Source organism: Tyto alba, unplaced genomic scaffold (assembly GCF_018691265.1).
Source record: "Tyto alba isolate M040663 unplaced genomic scaffold, T.alba_DEE_v4.0 Super-Scaffold_21, whole genome shotgun sequence".
NCBI lineage: Eukaryota > Metazoa > Chordata > Aves > Strigiformes > Tytonidae > Tyto > Tyto alba.
Window position 1 is genome coordinate 8,785,607 of NW_024881295.1, and position 22,232 is coordinate 8,807,838.

Genomic DNA, 22,232 nt, shown 5'->3' on the forward strand with positions numbered 1-22,232 from the left:
CCAAGATATTTATTTACAAAAAATCCACAGTATTACAGAAGTTAATGCTGGTTAAAATGTTTGGAAACTTCCTGTTTGACCTAGCTGGAGAGAAATAGTACTCATGGTTAAATGGAATGATGGAAATAGCGTGTCCCCATATTGGCTATCAGTACGTGTGGGTTTGACTTTGAGCCTTCAGAGCTCATTGTTGTGTTTCCTGGCTATGAATATTTGCCCATAAAACACCCCTTGTATGCTATGACTTATTTTCAAATAGTTCTAGTTCATAAAGGCTGACTAGTTATGAATAAGCAAGGCAAGCTTGGAAAAAGAGTTGATGTCAAGTCCTACTTCAGGCCTTTGAAACTTCTGAAATATTTGTGGTTATAACAATTATCATGATACACTAGAATTAACTGACTGGAGTTTAGCAATAGCTGAACATTTGCCACCTTCTGGGCTGCTAACAAATTAAAATACCCTTATTTTTCATTCAGTGTACCAGAAAAACCTGCTAAGTATGTTTAACTCTTTATAGACTTTTATCATGCTGTATGAATATGCTTAAAAAAAAAGCCAGTTAGTTGAGGTAAGGAGCTTAGATAATTTAAGACTCTCCCTTTGTGTTTAGTGCTGTGAAATTGTAAAATAACGAGGTTGTAAGCTTTTAAATATTCCCACTAAAGATCATACCAGTGGCAGTGCTTGGCTGTGTTAATACACTGGTGGTCACAAAGGAGAGATGACTGGGCTGCTCTCTGTACAGTACTATTGGCCTCATCACAGTATGCTTGTGTGGTTTGTCTCTGCTTGTTACGGATTCCCTAACTCTTAGATTTGACAAAGGGTTTGAGGTGGCATTGCTGTGTTCACGCATGAGAGGAAATAACAAAATGAGGAGGAGTGTTTTCTTGAGTAAGCAAAGTGGAGAGCTGAAGGCGTCTATAATGTCTGTAAGAGATAAATGGGACCAAATGGGATCAACTGAGGATTATTAGTCTTTTGCAGTGGAAGAGGGGAAACTGGTGGCTAACTCAATTTAGGAAGAGGTGGGGAGGGGTGTGACACAAAGCTGTGAATTGCAGGTTTCACAGAATTCACCGATTGCATCAAGAAAGTGACCATTATAGTGGTATTTTGAAGAAATAAACTCTTGGAGTTATCTCCTTTTGAAGTCTTTATGGCAACTAAGGGTAAACAGCAACTGAATTTGGTATCATGTACTAAAATGTCCTTCAGATGGGTGAAGTGTTGATGCTAAAATGAAAGCAGGATATAATTTTTAAATATCCCTTATTCTCCTTGAAACTGTAAGAAAGTTTATAATAATACAATTTACCTTCCTGAAACAAATGTTTCATTTGTCGGACAAGGAAACAAATAACTTCATGTCTTCATTGTCTGCTGTCTGTGTAACAGGAAATAGCCCAATGCTCAGAAATATCAGAAAGTTTTTCTAACTAGCAAAATTGTATGTTCATGTACTGCACAGTGCTAATCGAGAAATCTAAAAATTGCAAGGCATTATGTAAATGTGGCTCTGACTGAAACAAACACATTTTTTTTTTTTCCTGGTCAGTTGCTACAAATAAAAGAATTTGTCATTTGTGTTTTAGCTCAAATACTTCTTGTGAAGTGGAAGGGGGAAGTCAAGTAGAATGTTTGCAGTCTACCTCAGGAATTGGAGAAAATAGTCCAGAATAAAACAATGTATTAAGTCATGTTTTTATTCTCCAGAATTCAGGGTGTCTTAGTGTATTTACAGGTTTTTAATTTAATTGTTTTAACTTCATCTACCGTTAACCTAGTAGTTCCTTGGCTGCATAAATACTTGAGTTCTTTTCCCTTCATTTGGTTTTGTGATCTCAATATCTTGTGTGCTCTCGTACCTCTGAGCCTGCCTCCTACAGTGGCAGGCTGCACATTCCATGTCTCAAGAAAAATTTGTCATTGCAGTGTCCATAACTTAAAATGCAATTTTTTTAAATAAACCACTAGATTTTTAAAATGTTAAATGCCAAGTATATAACTTATGTTCTGTGTCATGAAACACAGAACAATGCTGTATTTCCAAAATTCTAGCATACCTAGGGCATGAAATTTGAATGTGATGTCCAATATTGTTTAAACTGCTGTTTCATGAATCACGTCAACTTCTTTTTTGCTTGATAATATTAGTATAAAAGGCTTTATTTAGAATACAAGGTTGTTATTTTCTAGTACTGTAGGCCTGGTTTTTCTTTGAACTGGTTCTAAACAATGATGCTAGTTCCTTCAGTCCTCCTGTGGAGAAGGAAGTAGTGTGGGTGAATCACCTGTGGTCAGCATTAGGCTCTTTAAAGGTGGCTGTCTGTGATAATAGTGAGTGGACCATAATAGGTAAGCTAAATTCAGTTCTCTTAATACTTGTCTGAAATTTGGCAACTGCTAGATATTACCATGAGGTTAGAATTTGCTCAGACAACGCAAAATTGAAAGCATTAAAAATACCATGAGGCAGCCAGCTCCCATTCAATATTAGTATTTAAAATGCTAATTTAATAGTGAAAATTTATGAAAGGAAATGTTCGTGCTAGAGACATAAATCCCTGGGCACATAACTGGAGACACAAATTGATGCTAATATAAGGCTTCAGTAGTTGTGCCAAGCTAGCATAACCTGTTTTAACAGTCTGCTTGGCTGTGAACCTACATCTGGAGTAATTTTGAGCAGATGAATGGTTTGCCCTTCCATTACAAAGGCTTTAGAAAGTATTCTTTAAGGTACTTTTCTTAATGCTTTGGTTACATATGTATATTGTATTTGTTAATGTACAGTGTTAGTTTGAAAGTGCCTACTTCTCGACTTATATTTCTCTTGAAAGTGAGAGGTTCTTTTTCATACTTTCTTGCTAATAGATGAAATCTGTTTTGACATGGATTCATTGACCATCTTGATAGTCAGCTTCTTTGTGGTGTTGGTAGCTTCTTATCTTCAGTTATTTTGTGCCATATGTTTAAAGGAAGGGGGAGTGTTCGTGTACTTCTTTCTTTTGCATTATTTAGATGAGTCAGTGACTGCTAACTAATGCTTTTCTTAGTTGCTACCTAAATTTATTTGGTCTGTTGAAATGGATCTGGTCCAAAACCAAAAACATGCCCAAATGAATGCTTTGAGGGTACTCCCTAGAGGAATTGGTTTTGTCCAGTTATTCATAGAATCACAGAATGGTTTGGGTTGGAAGGGACCTTAAAGACCATCTATATCCAACCCCCCTGCCCTGGGCAGGGCCCCCTTCCCCCAGCCCAGGGTGCTCCCAGCCCCGTCCAACCTGGCCTTGAACCCTGCCAGGGAGGGGGCAGCCACAGCTGCTCTGGGCACCCTGGGCCAGCACCTCACCGCCCTCACAATAAATAATTTCTTCCTTATACCTAATCCGAATCTACCCTCTTTCAGTTTAAAACTGTTACGAGAGTCTCCCTCCATCTTTCCTGCAGGCCCCCTTTAAGCACTGGAAGGCCTCTGTAAGGTCTCCCTGGAGATGGTTCAGCTCTTCTCCAGGCTGCACAACCCCAACTCTCTCAGCCTGGCCTCACACGGGAGCTGCTCCAGCCCCCTGAGCATCTTCGTGGCCTCCTCTGGGCCCACTTGAGCAGGTCTATGTCCTTCTTATGTTGGGGGCCTCAGAGTTGGACACAGTACTCCAGGTGGGGTCTCACGAGAGCAGAGCAGAGGGGGAGAATCCCCTCCCTCGCCCTGCCGGCCACACTTCTCTCGATGCAGCCCAGGACACAGTTGGCTTTCTGAGCTGCGAGTGCACATTGCTGGCTCACGGTCAGTTTTCCACCCACCAACACCCCCAGGTCCTTCTCCGCAGGGCTGCTCTCAATCCTCTCATGGCCCAGCCTGGATTTGTGCTGGGGATTGCCCCGACCCGTGGGCAGGACCTTGCACTTGGCCCTGTTGAACTTCGTGCAGTTCACACGGGCCCCCCTCTCCAGCCTGCCCAGGTCCCTCTGGATGCCATCCCTGCCCCCCAGCGTGTCGACCGCACCACACAGCTCGGTGTCGTCGGCAAACTTGCTGAGGGTGCGCTCGATCCCCCTGTCCGTGTCACCGACAAAGGGGTTAAACAGCGCTGGGCCCAGTACTGACCCCTGAGGAACGGCACTGGTTTCAATTTTTTTCCCCAGCTTTGATGAGGAGTCCTAACATATGTTTGTATTTATCAGCATAGTGACTTATTTTTCCAGCATTTAATACAGGTTTTTCACCTTTTAAGAGTATTTCCCTATATATATTGTGGAGTATTTTTCTCATGCAGATGGCTTGCATGTACTTCTGCTGACAAAATTCTGAATAAATGTGAACCTTGAAGTTGGATGGTTTCCTATATTTAAGATGTGAATTGGATAAGATTCAGATGTAAAAATTACAAACACGCTTTAAGTATGTGAATGTTTAATCTACTGCCTTACTGCTAATCTTTATTTTTCAGTCAGGTGGTTAGGGCAGATAAGAAACTGACTGTGATATTTAATAGGCTGTGCAAATTCTGTTAACCAAGTTCATACGTCTTAATGTTTACAAAAGCCAACCTGAGTGACCTTGAAATAAATGGAAATATTACTCTGGGAACGGTATCAGGCTTTTTTTTTTCCCTTTGGTCATGAAGATTGGTGATTCTATGTTGGTGTGTACACAAAAGTGAAAGGGAAGTGTTAATTATATAATGGATTTTCATTAATAGTGTGCATTATTTCTTCATATCCTCATCTTTTTGTAGCTAGTACACTGAGCAACTATGGGTTTTTTCTTTAGAATTCCCAAGTTAATTCTAGGTATGGTAACTCCATGTCGTTTCTGTCAGTATCTTCCCACATGGAACTCTACAGTGTACTTTTGAAGTAGGTGCTGTCTAGTTTGTCAGCAGTGAAGCACAGCTGTAACGAAGGGCACATCCAACCTCTGCTGTATATAGGGTGGTTGTGCTTTTTCCATACCGTATTCTTAAACAAAACTATTATTATGCTTGATAGAGATGTTGCAATACTCCTTTGCACGTCTTTGCAATTTTATTAATCCTGAAAGATTAAACACAGCATAAAATGAAGGCATTAGGTACTTAATAAGCATAGAAGAGGGAAATACTGTAATTGTGTTAAATGTCTTGATTATCTAAAACATTATTAAGCAATAATAATGCAGAACAATTATGATGACTGCCCATAATTACATTGCAGGACTAATAAAATATAATAAAGCTTTCACTTTTAAAATGAATAATTTTTTTACAGGAGAACTTGTGGCCTTTGTGGTAGTGTTGCAGTTAGGTTTTAAGATTGAGAAATACCTCATGCTATAATTAATTCCTGCTAGTAGATTATCTTGCTCCTAAGTAACAGTATTTGTGTTAATCAGAGATTTATCTTGTTTTCAGAGCTTTCACACAGCAATTGTTAAGTATTTGTCTCTCTATAGGTTGGAAATTACAAGAGGACAGTAAAACGAATCGACGATGGTCACAGACTTTGCAATGATCTTATGAACTGTATTCATGAACGGGCACGAATAGAGAAGGTCTATGCTCAGCAGCTTACAGAATGGGCAAAAAGGTGGAAGCAGCTTGTGGAAAAAGGTAATGCATTCTGAATTTGAACTCTGAAAACTTTCTCAAATGGAAATAAATGTTTCTGTATATCTTTGTTTTGGTAAGTACAAAGTAGAAATTTTGTACTTTTTTTAGTCTGTAGTGGAGTCTTTCCAAAAGGCTCAGTAATGTAACAAATGATCAAGCTTTTTGTGATTAAAACCAAACCCCTGCTCCTTTGCTAGTTTGCTTGCTTCTTACTGAAACAGATGAATCTTGCCTTCAGTGTTGAGGTATCCAAATCGATTCATTTCTAGAACTGGCAGTCTGTAGGTAACTAATGGCATAGAACACAGTTTGAAAAGTGTAAGTATCTGAATACTAAAGGGGCAGTGGTTGTGGGGGAAAGACTAGTAACAGAAGACCTAGGCGTTGCTGTAATGGAAGGCTAATCTGATGCCATTTTAATATATTCTGAAATAGTCTGTCCTTTCCTGGTTATCCATGTCTCAGAAAATATGCTGAGAAATTGAAGGCGGCAGTCCAAAGAGGAGCTAATAGGTGGAATACTGAGAATCATGGTACAGAGAGAAGGAGGCCAGACTAAATGAGTACTGTTTCTTCTGGTGTAAAAATTTGTAATAGTCTAAATTTATCTGAAAATAAACTATTCCCTTTTCTAGGTTTGCATCAATATTGCTGTTTACAAGTGAATATAAGTCAATAGCTTCAGGTAGCTTCTTGGGAATATAAGTTCCATGTGGGTGATGGTTACTGAGAATGACACTTTCTGTTGTGTTTAGGCCCACAGTATGGAACAGTAGAAAGGGCTTGGTGTGCTTTTATGTCAGAAGCTGAAAAAGTGAGTGAACTACATCTAGAAGTAAAAGGTTCACTGATGAATGAAGACTTTGAAAAAATCAAGAACTGGCAGAAGGAAGCCTTTCATAAGCAAATGATGGGAGGATTTAAGGAAACCAAAGAAGCAGAAGATGGATTTAGGAAAGCTCAGAAACCCTGGGCAAAAAAGCTGAAAGAGGTACAGCAGTAGATTATGTATTAGATATCCTGTGTTACAATATATTAATGTCTCAAAGCTCTATATGGGAGTAAACTCCCTATTCTCTCTGCTGGACCCTCCTTTCTCAAAAAGATCTCTTGCTTTCTGTCCTCTTCTGAAAATAAGTATTTTTCTCTTAGTCTCTACTAATCTTGATGACTTAAGTGAAAATCTGGAAAAAGTGGAATTTAATGTATCATTTTAACAGTATCTGATTTCACGCATTTGAAAGTTATGAATTGCTCAAAGAAATGAGTGGGGGAAAAGTGTGGGTTTTTTCCTTGTCATGCAACATTATTCTTAAGTAACAGGCTTGTAGAAGGGGAGCAGGAGAACATGGGCATGAGGAAAAAATGTTCCATTGGGCACTTTCTGTAAAGCTTTTTTTTCCCACACTTCTCTAAGCTGTATGAGTGACAATTCTTGAATGGTGAGAGAACGGTGATTCATAAGTACTACAATAATTTCCTTACTTTGATTCTTGCGTATTGTCCGTTCCTTGGCCTAAATAAAAAAGAAAAAAAAAAAATCCAAAAAAAGAATATCCTGAAACAAAACCAGACACTTTCTTCATTGCAACATGATTATAAGGCTAAACAATTCAGTTGATGGTGGTTGTATAAACTGTCCCAGATGCAAAGATTTAAATCTACTTTGTAGGTGGAAGCTGCAAAGAAAGCATACCATGCGGCCTGCAAAGAGGAGAAACTGGCTATATCCAGAGAAACAAATAGCAAAGCTGATCCAGCACTAAATCCTGAACAACTTAAGAAATTACAAGACAAAGTGGAGAGAAGCAAACAAGATGTACTAAAGGTACACTGTATGCTAGCATACTGTAAATATGCAGTATTTTTAACCTATAGCTTGTTCATATTTAAGATTTTTTTTTTCTTAATGTGCTGTGGACTGCAGTGCAGCTCACTTTCAGTTATGGTCCTATACCAGAACTTAGTTTTCTCCAAAGCATACTTCATTGCCAGGTGGTTCTGTGAAGAATGGATAACGTATTGCCTCTATTTCATGTAAGTGCTTTTAGCACAGAAAGAGTAGAATAAGACAGCAAACTTACAGGACAGAGTTCTACTCATATAGTAGTGAGGATTGTGTTATTTCACTTGAAGCTGTGAGATAGGGGCTTAAAGCTTGCTGACTACATCTAAACTTGTAGTCATTCTTGACTGCAGAATATATTAACTTATATAATCCATTTAAGTGAAAGTAAATACAATTGTGGAAATGTCGTTCCATTGCCCAGTTTGGTTTCTCTCTTTAGTGGACTGATATGAAAAGACTTTGCTTGTGTGACTTCCTTCCATTCCTGTCTGTAGACGACTACTGTAAATTAGTGTGGAGTCTGAGGTTCTATCTGTTAACTGAGCTCACAGTGTCTGCCATTTACATTCACAGGGATATATACAACGCTTGGGGTTTTTTGGTCATTATTCACAGTGGACTGTGTAAATTACTGAAGGGGAAAAGACAACACTTTGAAATTATATGGAGATCTTTAAATAAGACCTGTAACTTGAAAGACTGCCTGCTCAGATTTAGTGTGGCTCGTTTTGTTTTTTATCCTTAGTATTACATCAAAATTTGTCATGGTTTATGTTAAAAAGCCAGAGAAGAGGCTTAGAACTTGATTGTAACTGCTTTCGCTTTGTTAGATAACTTCCATCATGACCTAACATAAGTATTGTGATCATGGAAAGAGAATGCGGTTTGGGAACTTCTGGTATAAATCTTGACCATTATTGCATTATGTAGAGTAGTAATAAAATATATTGCTGATTGTTTGTTTTTCCATCCCCAGACAAAAGAAAAGTATGAAAAATCCCTGAAAGAATTAGATAATGCCACTCCTCAATATATGGAAAACATGGAGCAGGTATTTGAACAGTGTCAGCAGTTTGAGGAAAAACGCTTACGTTTCTTTCGAGAAGTGTTACTGGAAGTTCAAAAACACCTTGACTTGTCTAATGTTGCAAGGTAAAACTGTGTAAGACTTCAAATTGAATGCTGAACACTTTTCAGTGAAAAGCAATCCATACTTCAAGTAGATCAGAGTTTGGAATCTGATTTGTTTCTAATGTGTTGTTTCAATTTGTTGTAAGTGTAAATAAAAGATCTTAATTCTTTGTTTTTGTCTAAGATCAGATCAGCATCTATCCCTAACATTTGCTATTTTTATTTAACAGAGTATTAAATGAACCAAGAAACCCTCATTTTTGGTGTACTTTTATAATCAAATGTGTGCCAATTAGGAAGGATTCAGAGCTTAGAATTAAAAAATGCTGGGTCAGACTGGGAAAGGAGGGTTTTGCTGTATTACGTGTCTTGCATGTTTATTGGAGAACAAGCTAGAATTTATTAGTGTGAGACAACATTCACTTTGTAGCATAAACACATCTGTTGTTAAAATAGGAGAGCTCAGTCTAAAGGAATTACCTTAACTAGGGGATGAATGTTAAAGATCCATTGGTTGACTTTTGGTGAACTCTTGTCCATCTTAATTTTAAGGTCTGCTTTTTATACTGTAGTTTGTATAAAGCATGTTTTGTAATTTGTTCTTTCTGCCTCAACCTTGCTGACTACATTCCAATAAACCTAAACTTCTGCTAGGGAGCTCAAACCAGAGCTCATACAGCTTGTTTTGTCAGACTGTGTGGCATGTCATCAACTACTCCAGGGCATTTTGATACTAAGCTACTTTATAACCACTGCCTTGCTGACATATCAGTGTTTTTGTTTTCTCTTGCATTTGAGAAGACAGACACTGGAACACTTGCAGCACATGCTATAACACTAGTGGAATTTTACATCCCGCTTGTAACAGCAGAGTTTCACGTGCAGTCTGGTGGGCACTTCAATTAAAAGGAGAAAAGTGTGCTCCTGGCTGGCTGCTCGTTTCTGTTCCCTCTTCTGCTAGTGACAAAACTCTTATGATAGTCAAACCAGTGGAATTACGGAGCTGATCAAGGTGACCTAGGGCGAGAAGAATCTAGTTTTGTTTTAACCCTGACCAGTGTTCCAAATTGACTTGCTGTGCAGTCACATGAACATTAGTGCTGGCATAAGTGAAGGGTGACATAAGGGCAAGAACAAATACAGAGCAAGCAATAGGTAAGGGCAAGATCAGTTATTTTAGCATCATTATAATTTTGGGTTGCTTCAAAGTTCTTATGGAACTGCTGTGGAAGACAGGTTCTTTTTAATCTGAATAGATAGCTAGTTAGGATTGCTGCCCATTTGAATTCAGTTTAATCAGGTTGAAAGAAACAGAACAAATAAATGAGAAAGAGTTGACTTAAAGGGCAAGGTTGGGGAAAGACTACAGAAGAAAACCAAGTGGAGAGGCAATAATTTCTTAAGATACTTAGGGGGTTCAGCATTGGTATCTTATGGTATGTTAATAAGGTGCAAACAAAGAAAAGAACTACTAGGATAAAACTAGGGCTAAAGCGACTGTAACTGTTTATCTATTGCCTTATCTCTGCCTCTATGAATACACAGAGATAAAAAGAGTAGAATAAACCCTCAAAAGGAAGTCTGATTTTTAACTTAAGACTAATAAAGCTGAAACGCACAGTCCAGAAAACAGCCCTGCCCTGTTTTCTACAGATGTAGACCTCCAGTTTATCACTGATTTAACTGATGGCTAGTAAATTATTCAGAATTTATTCACTTTCTTAAAATACATGCCTTTCTATTGCATAAATTCATTCAAAGAATCATTGATGTAGAAAAAACCCACACTGCGTGTATGTTAAAGCAGACAAGTAATATATAGAAATTGAGAAATTTAGAAGTATATTTTGAGAAAATTTGACTCCTTGACAATCTAATTTAGGTTTTGTGGCTTCATCTGGAAGGATTTCCCCAAACTGTCTCTATCTTGAATAAAGACTTAGTAGGTCCATGTCTCTTATTTTAAGCCTTGCGGCTGTTGTATTAAGACCTCTTTGCACTCTGAAGCTCCATATTGGTTTTTGTTATAAAACGATTGTATTTGTAGCCACAGTCTGTAGAGCAAATACACCGTGTGCATGGTCTAGGATCAGGGTATCAAAGTTGTATCTGCAATGTGACTTCAGTTCTGTAAAATACTTTAACTGGTTTTCGTTAAAGCTGAGTTCTCATAAGTATAGACTAAGAGATAAGTAAAAGTAGTAAGGTGGTTCTTTATAATATTTGGTATTTTGTATAAATAGCACAGTTAGCAAAATCCTAGAGTACTTAATAAAAGCAGTTAGCAGATATACCTGCATTGGAAAATGTTTAACCCATTTAACTCCACTTCAGGTTTAAGTTTTTTTTTTTTTAATTTTTGTAATGACTTATTGTTCTCATTGGATTAAGACATGATTTTTCACAGAATGCTATGGATTTATCGTAAAACCAGTTTGTACTGTCTTGTACACAAGCTTTTAAATTCAAGAAACTTCAAGATTGTCATTCAGTAATTTAAACACATTCCTATGTAAATCCTACATTTAATGACAACCAATTAAGTTACTTTACACAAGAGTCATAAAATCTGACAAATACAGCTTTTATGTTTTTGTGAATTTCAGCAAGCTTACTTGTTGGATGACTCTTCCTTTTTTACAGGCAGTTAATAGGTCTGTCATAGTTTTAAAAAGTCTGCCTTGCTGTAAGTTTTTTCTCAACACTATTGTGAGCTATGAAATAGTAAGTTTTAAAAAATCTGACTAGAGGACTTGCCATGTTTCTAAATGGTATACTAAATTTGAAGATAAATTTGTTTTGCAGTTACAAGAATATCTACCGTGAACTGGAACAGAATATCAAAACAGCAGATGCTGTTGAAGACTTGCGGTGGTTTAGAGCTAATCAGGGTCCAGGGATGTCAATGAATTGGCCTCAGTTTGAGGTAAGGTCAGAGTACTTAAAGCCCAGACTTGTTTTGTCTATTTTTTCCTCCTTGCTTTTTGTCATATTTCTTTTTGGTATAGCTCTTAAATTCAAGCTTCTAGCAGTGATTTTGTTTGTTTGTTTTTACAAGTCATAGTAATTTTTTTTTTTCTTGATTTCCTTTGGGCTTTCCACATCCCCCAAACTTTTGAAGGTGATTGTATCAGGCACCTATTCAAAGAGAGAAAAGGGTTTTGAGTAAACCAAAAAACTCTGTAGTGATTTTTTTAAATTTTTAAGCTAAAGTCATCACTGAAGTCATTAATAAGCCATAGTTTAGTTGATATACCTCTGACACCTATATATGTTTTCCTGTTTATTTGGCAGCAAAAACTTTGAAGAAGTTTGAACTAAATACTTCAATTAGTCCTCAAATTTAGTATTTATAAGTATTAACGAAAAAGCCTCATCTTTAACCAGTTGGTAATTTTATTGCTGAATGACATCTTCAAAAGAAAGGAGTTTTTTAAGGAGTGTTCTGCTAACTTAGCTTACAAGAAACAAGTACCAAAATGTGTCAGTGCAGATCATACTATCGGAGTATCAAATAGCTGGAACTGGGATTAGTTTGACCAGAATAATGGATTTAGTTGAAATAATTTCTAAACATTAAATTAATGGAGTGGAAGCGTCAACAGTGGAGTGTTCACTGTTCCCTTATTAATCACAATGGAAAATGGAACTTGTTTTTAAAATACTGAGTAACTCTAGAAGGTTTGAGGAAGAAAACTCATACCAGTACTTCAGAATTTCTTTGCCTGAAATGCTGAACTACAGTTACTTCTGTGTGGGGAAATTACTACCTTTTTTCATAAGCATTATAATTAACAGATTAAATACAATTGTTACTATTTTTCTAATCAAGTTTTTTCTCATTTACATGCTACAAGGATGATGTAAGTAAAAAAAAAAAAGTCATGATCAAATGAATATGAAATTAACTTTATAAACTGCAAATATGCTTAGGTCAGTGGTCTTTAAACTATGGTAACTCAGAAATTCATACGTATTTGTACAAATTTAAAATAATGAGGTATCTCTGAAAAGTTGGCCAGAAATCACTTAAGACTGTGTTACATGTATAAAACAGTAGTAATTGGAACTCACAAGATCTTCTGTTCCTGTTAAAAATACTTATCTCAAATGCTGTCTTTTATATAGCAAACTATCTCCTGACTTTTTTTAACTTTTAAGGCTTCTGAGTTTAACCATATCTCAGCATAGAATATTTATTTGCATCCCGTTTGTTCTCTGTTGCTTCCTGCTTTATATCAATATGCAGCTTAGTTTGACTTGATAGGTAGAAGTTGTATTTAGGTCTCATCATGCCTTTCCATTTGTCATTCTGAAACATCTGAATGGTTCAAAACATCAAGGAGGGGGGATATGTTACGAATGGCATCATGAGTCTTGTGTTGATCTGAGCCTTAACTGTTATGGATGGTTTTTCAGGGCAATGAATTTCACTAAATCTAGAGTGAATTACCCTAAGGGCTCAAATCTTAGGGACAGGAGAGATGTTATACGGTGAGTTTAAAAATGAGCTGCTTCACAGGTCATTCATGGAGCACTTCTTGAAGTAAGCCTTGTCTTAGTTTAAAAATGTATTCTCATCTAAATGAAAGGTTTACCTTTCAAATCTAAGTGTATTGGCATTATTTGAAAGAGTGAGCCCTCTCAGTACAACTTTTAGAGTTGCATTTGCCAACTCATTTGATTTTTCCAGTTGTCTGCTGGATATCTGGTATTTTAAGTCTTTTCAGGGTGTTCAGAATACTGATCAGGGAAGTACAGGTAATCTTGGGGTTTTGCTAGTAGCATTGCTAGGGTAGGAACTAGATGAGAACTATAACTGAAACATTTAGAGTAACTTATTTTCTTAATTATTATTTGTGCTGTTGTATGTGCAAATGTGTGTTCCATAACTCAGTCTGAAAATCAAATGTGATAATTACTTGTTCAATTAAATTTCTTAATCACATCTTGCATTCATTGATAGGAGTGGTCTGCAGATCTGAATCGCACGCTCAGTAGAAGAGAAAAGAAGAAGGCTTCTGATGGAGTAACTCTGACTGGTATTAATCAGACGGGAGATCAAGTTTCACAGCCTAACAAACACAGCAGGTATTTTCTTTTATGCCTAAAAAGACTAATTGGAAAGAATTGTTATTTTCAAGTACACTAAGCTCTACAGGATCAAACAGTCACTGTCAAACCAGATGTTAATTATCTGTGAGCATTTTTAGTGATGTGTTTCTGCAACTCGTAAAATATTTTGGGAATTATTCTCCATTTTACAGTTCTTTTTCCTTTGGGAATGAAAAGAAACCAAACATCATGAGAAACTGACCTTTCTGTAGCTAATTTGGCAGTTAGTCTGTTGCTATCTTCCCATCTCTAGAAATTACAATTGTACTTTGAAATCTTAGCTTGCAAAACGTTTAGTCACTTCAGAATTCTGGATGTGATTAATACAAAACTGTTAACATCAGCTGCTTTAGAAAGGAATGAAGCTGGCTAGAAAAATTGCACTGCCTTTTATTGCAGGCAGTAAGAAACAGAAATTGTGGTCACGAAAGATATTCTATTTCTGAAGGAATGTATTGTATGTGAGACTTCGAACTTTCTTGGGTCTTACAATGCACTCGATAGATGTTTGGGTTTTTGTTCGATTTGTTTTGGGATTTTTTTGGCTGGAGAAGGGGTCTGCTGAGAAACTTAGTGGGACACCAATGGCAGTGTTTTACTCTTAAACAGATAGGGTCGCCATAATGCTCTTTCTTTTCCAAATTAGCAGTCTTAGTGTCCAGAGTAACACAGTGCAGTCAGTACAATCAAGTTACAATCCCTTTGAAGATGAAGAAGATACTGGGAGTACTGTCAGTGAAAAGGAGGACAATAAGATCAAAAAGTTGGTGAAATGTTGTTTTTAATTGTTTTCACACTTGCACTTTCTCTATCCAGGGATTTCTATTTTTGGTTTCTGTACCACTATGCCGGTCAGTGCATGAAGTCCTTCTGAGCGGTTATATAAGCAACACTCTCACCTAACTTGTCTTTCCTAACAGATGCCATATCTGTTGCCTTGATCTTTGGTTTTAAACTACTGGGGTTATTGTCAGTTGCTGACAGAACTGCTGTTGCTTTTTCCCTTCCTTTTCCAGTCCTATAAAATGTTATAACTGATAAGTTTTTCTAGTTCAACTGCTTCTGGAGCTTTATGCTCTGTGTTCTTGCTAAATACATCTGCTTTTATGATTGCTTTCTTTTTATTTAGGACCTTCTCAAACAGCTGCCTGTTGCTTCAGTATGCACATCTAGGGATGTCATACCACTCTCTTAAATGGCATGTGCATGCTCAACAGTGAACTTTTCTTTAAATGATCAAGTTGTTGCAGTATGATGAAGTTTCTTTATTGGTGGATTGCAACATACAAAATGTTGAAAGCTATTGTAGAGGTGCATAGAGATTTGGGAGGAAGGTTCTGCAAAGCAATTTAATTACCTTATCCTAAACCAGATAATTCCTCTCATCTACTACCTGCATACCTTTTACCTTTCTAGAGTAAGTAATCTCATAGATTATATAGATTACTTGATAGAGAAGTGTTTGGAGTTTGTGGGGAGCTTGTATTTGACATCTTTTTTTCCTCTTGCCTTTTCCAAACTTTGTAAATGTATTGCAAGAATGCTTTTTTTTTTTTTGAGGCGTTGTCAGCTAAAGATAGGTGAGAAGATACTAGAAATAGCTTCAAAATTGGGCCTTAGAGTGGAGTTTAAGCTTGGGAAACTGATCTTAATGGTATTTCTAGTCTCTGATTTTAAATGCAGAAAAGAATAATTTAAAAACTGTTTTCAGTGTTAGCAGCTATGAAAAAAACCAAAGCTACCCTACAGATTGGTCTGATGAAGAGTCCAACAATCCCTTTTCTTCCACTGATGCAAATGGAGACACCAATCCATTTGATGAAGATACCTCTCCTGCAATGGAGGTGAGAGTACGTGCACTCTATGACTATGAAGGCCAAGAGCAAGATGAGCTCAGCTTTAAAGCTGGTAAGTTAATACCATTCCCTTAAAATATTTATCAAAAGGAGAATGGGGGGGAGAAGTTTTTCTCTTCAGCTTTTATTTTCTTGTCATCTTTTTCTCTGAATGTACAACTCCACTTACAGGATTCAATCTAACCCTCATCCCTCCTGATAGCATTCCTTAGTATCCCCTGTTTGGAAGCACTGTCTTCTAATCTGTTGGGAATGTGTAGGGATGCATCTGTTTGGGATATTCCTTTCTTACTGTTTTATGTTAAACAAAATGAACTGCAGAATTGATAATCCCATCTCCTCCATGGTGATGGTAACAGTTGCAGCTTTTAGCTGTCTAGAAACACCAACTCTGCAAAGTTGGTAAGGAAGAGACTACAACAGCTAATCTTAAAACTATATCTAATCAATTGATACTTTTTCTGTTTAAACTGGAAGCATCCCTTTTTTGGCCTTCATTTTCCTACAGTGCTAACTTGTTAAGGTTGAAAGCCTAGTCATGGACAGATAATTTCTTTCTCTCTTTCCATCCCCCTTCAGTTTAAGCACAGTTACTGTCTTTACCCAGTTTTTCATCTTGCATTATATTACCGTACACTGACTATACATCTCCCTTCTTAGGATGTTGTATTTCCCTTGAGCTGTTTTTTCCTTGTTTTCACATTTTAACTCACTGCTATAGGAGTCAAGAGAACAAAGTAGAGTCAACTGACAGGAGATTCCCATGCCACAGTATGTTTCCACACCTATGAAGTTGTCACAAGGGTATGAAAGCTGCACACGATGGATGCTGCTGCCTCCAGTTTGTCTGGGCTAGTTCTACCAGCCGTTGTGTGCTGACTGTGTGCTGACGGCCTGGGCATCAGACCCAGCCCCGAAATAGACTTCGAGATTTTCAGTCTGACCAGCCCGGAGGCAGCACCCTCTAGTGATGAAAGGTGAAATCCACACCCTGTCAGTGCTTTTCGAGCTCTAATTTCAGCCAATTTTTCTACTGTCTTGCTCAGAATTGCACATAAGGTTTACTAACCAAAAATTCAACAAGATTTCATGAGTAGTTTAGCAAAAGCAAACAACTTCAGACTGTGCAAATGAGATGGGCAATCCCATTGATCTTGTCCCTTTTCCCATTTGCTTGTCATTTACTCCCTTCTTCTGTAATGACTGACTTAGTTGTGGAGGAAAAATGGGATTCAAGAGTTGAAAGGCAGATTAAGAAAACTTTTGGTTCTACTTCCCTTTCAGCTGGGGTTTCTAAGTGTGCTACTTCTATACTGTCTACTAAGGGTCTTAGATGACATTAAGGCTGAAAGTTAGTATAGTAAACAAATCAATGTAGCTAATCAGTGAACTGCTAGACTTCCCTTCTGCTTACAGAGAAAGGTGGTGCTCAGATCAGTGTATTTCCAGGTCACATTCTAAATGCATTTTGTGTTTTTTGAACCAAAAAGCCCCACAACTCAGGTGGTGGTGTTCCTGCCTTACACTTGCCTCCCAGCTTTTTCAGTAGTGAAACTGTATGCATCTGACTTTTCTTTGTAGACAACTATTGTAGGCTTCCAGAGAGGAGGAATGGTTGTTTTTTCCATTAACCTTGCTGAATTGTGCCCTGACAGGAGGACAGTAGTAACAAAACATCTGACACTTTCTCTGGAATCCACAGCGGTTAAAATTATTCTTCATTTTCTAGACATTAACTCCTCCTTTTTTCTCAACAGGGGATGGTAGTATGCTAATCCTCTTGAAATATCTCTGTATTGTGCCTGTGAAGCAACAGGATGGCATTCCAAGGGTTTACAGTAACAAGCCTTTCAGTGGCAAAGCTATGCAATGTTTATATACACAGTTGTAATGGTGAAATGCAAAGTTAGGTATTCTGTACTGTAGTACCAGCTGTGTAACCTGCATTAAACTATTTGAACCAAATGGTTCTCAATGTGAGGTCTGTAGAAATAAAGTACAGGAAGTATGAATGGAGATGTACATAGGCTTAACTTAAAGATAGCTTAAAACCTTTGAAGGGAGAGCATAAAAATATAACACCAAATTACATGATTGTATCAGTCATAGGAAGGGGTTGATATTCTAGACTATGAATCCCCTTACAGAAGCCCTTACTAGAATGACTACCGTCAAACTTAGTTTTTAGGCAGAAGTATTAGTGTGACTAGGTTTACACTGAACATATAAAAGACTAAGGAAAAAATTCACGAGGTCATGCAGGAGCCAATTTAAAATGTACTCAAGCCTGTGCTCCTATGTAGACTATACCTAGACTCCTAAGCAGCTGTCAAGAGAGGATTAATGCATTCAGGGATCAGTTTAAATGTACATGGATATTCTCAGCTGGGATTTCCTTGGGTATTCAAAGAATTTGCCTACAAAGCTTTTGTGATCACTTCTAGGTATATGCTGTAGAATAAATGTTCTGCATGGTGTCCATTAAATGTACTTTAATACATGAAACTCCTTTTTATTAGTGGAATACTTTATACATCTGGTGTGTTTCTTTTTTTTCTTGGCAAACAACTGTGGGAGGCTTCCAAAGAGGAAAAATAACTGTTTATTCGTACCTTATGAAAGGTTTTATAATCATGTAACAGGATGGGACATAACCATCTACCATATGTATATCTCACCCTTCTGTGTGTCTGCCATGGCTGAAAACAAATTACAAACTTACAAACTAGAGGAGATAAGGCTTTATCTAACAGGGGAGCTATAGAAGATAGATACCTTGTGAAGATTTATTATGAAGCTTGTCTGTTTCTACCAAACAATTTATATTCCCTAAGCTAGTTCATCTCCTAAATGATACCAAGACTGTATATTTATAGTCATTTGGGACTGTTTTAAGTGGCTAATATCTTCAGCATGTATTTCCTATTGCTAACTAAGATGAAACACAAATCATTTTATCTAGGGAAATAATTGGACACAAATAAGTTGTACGTGAGGAAATACTTGTTAATCAGTGTGTCCTTTTTTGCCTGGCTGAAGTGGACATTCATTTGCTCCTATACAGCATCTGCAGATTCTCTAATGACAAAGTATTTCCTGATGCTGTAGAAGACTAGATGCGCATGGGAGTCAAAATGAGGTTATATTATAGTTCATAAGTGTCTGAATGAATAATTAGTGTCAGCTTTTGCTGGTAAGTTAGGAAGCAAATTTGGAATTACTTTTTCTGGAGCTACAACTGTACATCAGCTTCCAACAGTATAAAGCTAGAGTAGTGAAAGGGGAAGTTAAATCCCAATACTTTCTTAAAAAGGTGAGGAAAGGAGAGAGGGATATGTAACAAAGTGTAAGGTAGAGGATTCCTTTTAAGTCTTTCTGCATTACAACCTAGTAGTGGTATACTGAAAAGCTGCAAGTATAGTTCAAGAGACTTTTGCTGCCATGCCTTAATTTTTTTGTAGCATTTTCCTCCTTACGTTCCACAAACTATTAGAAGAGTATATATTGACAGTAAGCTTAATGAAATACTTATTTCACTTGCAGTGACATTTTGTTGAAGGTCATAAATCTAGGATTATTCCGCTTGTTTAGAGGTAGTGATACTATCCACGACTATCTTTGACTGTTCACACCCTGTAAATATAAGGGAGTCTTTGATCTTGCAGTGAAATAACATATATCTCCAAAAGTTTGCATTCTTTTGTTTTAAAAAATGCTATGACCTTTTTGCAGTGCAACCAATGTAATATTTTGTTTTCAAAAACAAAATTCCTATTTTTTGAAATTGGGGGTCTTTCATCCCACATATAAAGCTGTAAGTGGTATTCTTAGTATCAAAAACATGAAGAGCAAAGATAGGACAGTTTCTGCTGGGGCCTGGGGTGGGCAGGAGGAGAAAAGTGGTCACCTGGGTAACTCTCATATTATCTTCCTGGTGTTACTTAAAACGTTAGTTTGTTAACAACGTTCCTTCTTTTTTCAGGGGATGAGTTAACAAAAATGGAGAATGAAGACGAGCAGGGATGGTGCAAAGGACGTCTGGACAACGGACAAGTTGGTTTATACCCAGCAAACTATGTAGAACCAATCCAGTGACAAAGGACAAAGTTAATACAGAAGTGTTACAAAAGCTCTGTAGGCCTGTACAGTATATATTTAAAGTGAGAGGAAGCTGAATGATGTATAGAGTGTATATATTTTAATGAAAAGGCGAGAGCTTGATACTGAGATCATGGTGATTTAAAGACAAAAGTTAGAACTAATAATTTGTCATTGTTTTCACAACTTGGGCACAATGCAAAGGAAAGGGGCTAGGTTGAAAAAATAGTATGATAAGAAAAAAACTTTTTAAGCTTTTTCTTCCCCCATGGTCTGTTATTGTGACTCTTAAATATTTTTGCATTCTCTATGCTTGTGCCTCATCCTACCCTAGGTATGTGGCTTATGCTCACTTTTGTTTAATCAGTTACTTTAAGTGACCTTCAGTAACTTGCAACTTGAATTTTAAAGATTATTATAGTTAATTTTCTATTGGTTCTTAGCAATGTCTGAAAGATGCAGTATTTTTTTATTTAAATGCTATGTAGTTAAGCACCTTTTTGTATGCTTGGATTTATCAATTAATACTTAAATTATGATATAGATTTAGTCACCAGTTGACTGAATGAAAACTCTTTCCATGTTGTAGTAATCTTCCTATATTGTCAGCATGGCTTGACGTTGTAAAACAAATACTGTATTTAATAAATATCTGTCACAGAAGGTTATTTGTAGCAGAGATACCTGCAGGTGTCATGTGTTGGGATTCCATTATGAATGTTGTTTTAGTGGTTTGATACTTAATCTGAGTTTTCCATCTAGATCTTAAATGACACTCAAAAGAAAGATAAATTATGCATAAACCCCAGAATAGTAGCTATTTCCAGCACACATTTGCAGGGGGAAAAAATAAAATCTTGAAACTGCTAATGATTTTTGGGTAATTTGAAATGTTAAATCTGTGAAGACTAATTTTTTGAACAGAGAAGACTGTAAAATAGACTAAATGCTTTTTATTGAGAGCCTATCTATGTTGTGTATATGTACATATAATTTGATATTCCAAAATATAAAGAGCATGGCTATTATAGTTATCAAGCCTTTTGATGTCAGTAAGATTTAGACTGTTTTAAGAGTTTAAATTATAGGTATATTTAAATCTGCTTTCCTGCCATATTCATTACTGTACCACAGACAAAGTATTCTGTGATTAAATTTTCTGAAGTACAGTAAATACACTCACATACTCAAAATCAGTATTTGTGGATTAATTTGTAGGTCAAAATATAAACTAGCATTAGTCCTTACATCGATTATTGTAGCAGAACACTGTAAAATCTACATTTGTTTGCAGTTACAACTCGGTCATTTGTAACCATGTCGAATAGTATGAATTTGTGACATTTAAAACTGGGTTGTAAAATTACAGCAGATTTGTGTTTAAAAAAACCCCTAAGTTTCAGGTAAGTAGATATGCTATTTTAGGAAGCTACACTGTAATGAAGCTAACAAATCTATTTTGAGGTAACTCTAAAACACTGTTGATAGCCTTGGACTTAATTGTTTGCTTTTTGAGCTTATAGATATATTTAGTCATCATTTTCAATGAACCAAAATGTGCAAGCTTAAAAGGTGGATGTTCTATATGTCAACAAAAACTTATCAACATAATTATTTATCCACAAGATGGTTATTAAAATTGTCAGGAATTACTGGTTGGGTCTCTGTATTGTAAAATATTTTAGAAAACAATAAAATCTGTTAATCTCTTAAATACACGGCATGTACTTCTTACTATTTCAATGTATGAGAAAGTAGTTTTATGAAGCAAATAATCTGTGCGTTTCATTGCAGTTGAAGGTGACAAAATCTGCATTGTCTAGAAGAGCCATAAAGAGGTGTCAGACACCAGTAGCACTGTGCTGTTAACAAATATGGGGGAGGTGCAGTGCACGGGGGTTCTTGGCAAGATGTTCTGGCAAAATGTCTCTGGAAGAGGCAGAAATAGTGTCTTTTACAGGTATGCAGAATCTACTGTGCTGCTTTCTGTGGTGTAGTCAAGTCTGATACAGATGGGGTGAGTAGCTAAGGTATTTAATATCTGAATCTTTTCTGGCTTTTGTGAGAGTTTTCTTGTTGACTGGCAATGATTAATGTAGTAGCATTTGTCACGGCTAGCTGAAAGTTTTGTCTTGCCTTCCCCACCAATGCTGCATCTTTTAATCTAAGTAAAGTACGAGTTCTTTATGCTGGATTTACAATTTGGTGAAGGCAGCACAGAATCCAAGTGGAAGGAACCAAAGGTGGTGTCTAGTCCAGTGGCCTATTTTTAAAGCACAGTCAACTCCGCATTCAGAACAGGTTGCTCAGGCCTTTGAGCTAGTCTGGAAAATGTCCAAGGACTGATTTCATAACCTTCCTGTTCAGACTGTTACAATGCTTAATTATAATATTTTTTTCCCCTTTTTATTTGCAGTTAGAACATGCCCTATTTCAATTTATGACCACTGTGTGTTCTGCTGTGCTTGGATGGAGCTTGACTCTGTAGTTTTGGTGGCCTCCTTGTAGGTGCTGGAAGGCTGCTGTTGGAACCCCCAGAGTAATCTCTTCTCCAGGCCAACCAAGCCCCATTCCCTCAGCCTC

The 22,232-nt window shown here is 37.0% G+C and overlaps 1 protein-coding gene across 7 annotated transcripts in view; it reads left to right on the forward strand.

Annotated features, from left to right (window-relative positions):
* Positions 1–21,363, forward strand: part of PACSIN2 (protein kinase C and casein kinase substrate in neurons 2) — a 62,279-nt gene extending 40,916 nt beyond the window's left edge. For 3 of the 7 annotated variants that reach the window (XM_032986312.2, XM_032986313.2, XM_032986314.2), the window contains exons 3-12: positions 5,444–5,600; positions 6,356–6,591; positions 7,273–7,428; positions 8,426–8,601; positions 11,386–11,506; positions 12,438–12,443; positions 13,547–13,671; positions 14,342–14,458; positions 15,407–15,603; positions 19,534–21,363. In XM_032986312.2, coding sequence (XP_032842203.1) covers positions 5,444–5,600; positions 6,356–6,591; positions 7,273–7,428; positions 8,426–8,601; positions 11,386–11,506; positions 12,438–12,443; positions 13,547–13,671; positions 14,342–14,458; positions 15,407–15,603; positions 19,534–19,646 — 1,404 coding nt within the window. In that variant the 3' untranslated portion in view covers positions 19,647–21,363. The remainder of the gene's footprint in view (positions 1–5,443; positions 5,601–6,355; positions 6,592–7,272; positions 7,429–8,425; positions 8,602–11,385; positions 11,507–12,437; positions 12,444–13,546; positions 13,672–14,341; positions 14,459–15,406; positions 15,604–19,533) is intronic. The other 4 variants (XM_032986315.2, XM_032986317.2, XM_032986316.2 and 1 more) reach the window with 4 other exon arrangements.
* The last annotated feature ends 869 nt before the right edge of the window (positions 21,364–22,232 follow it).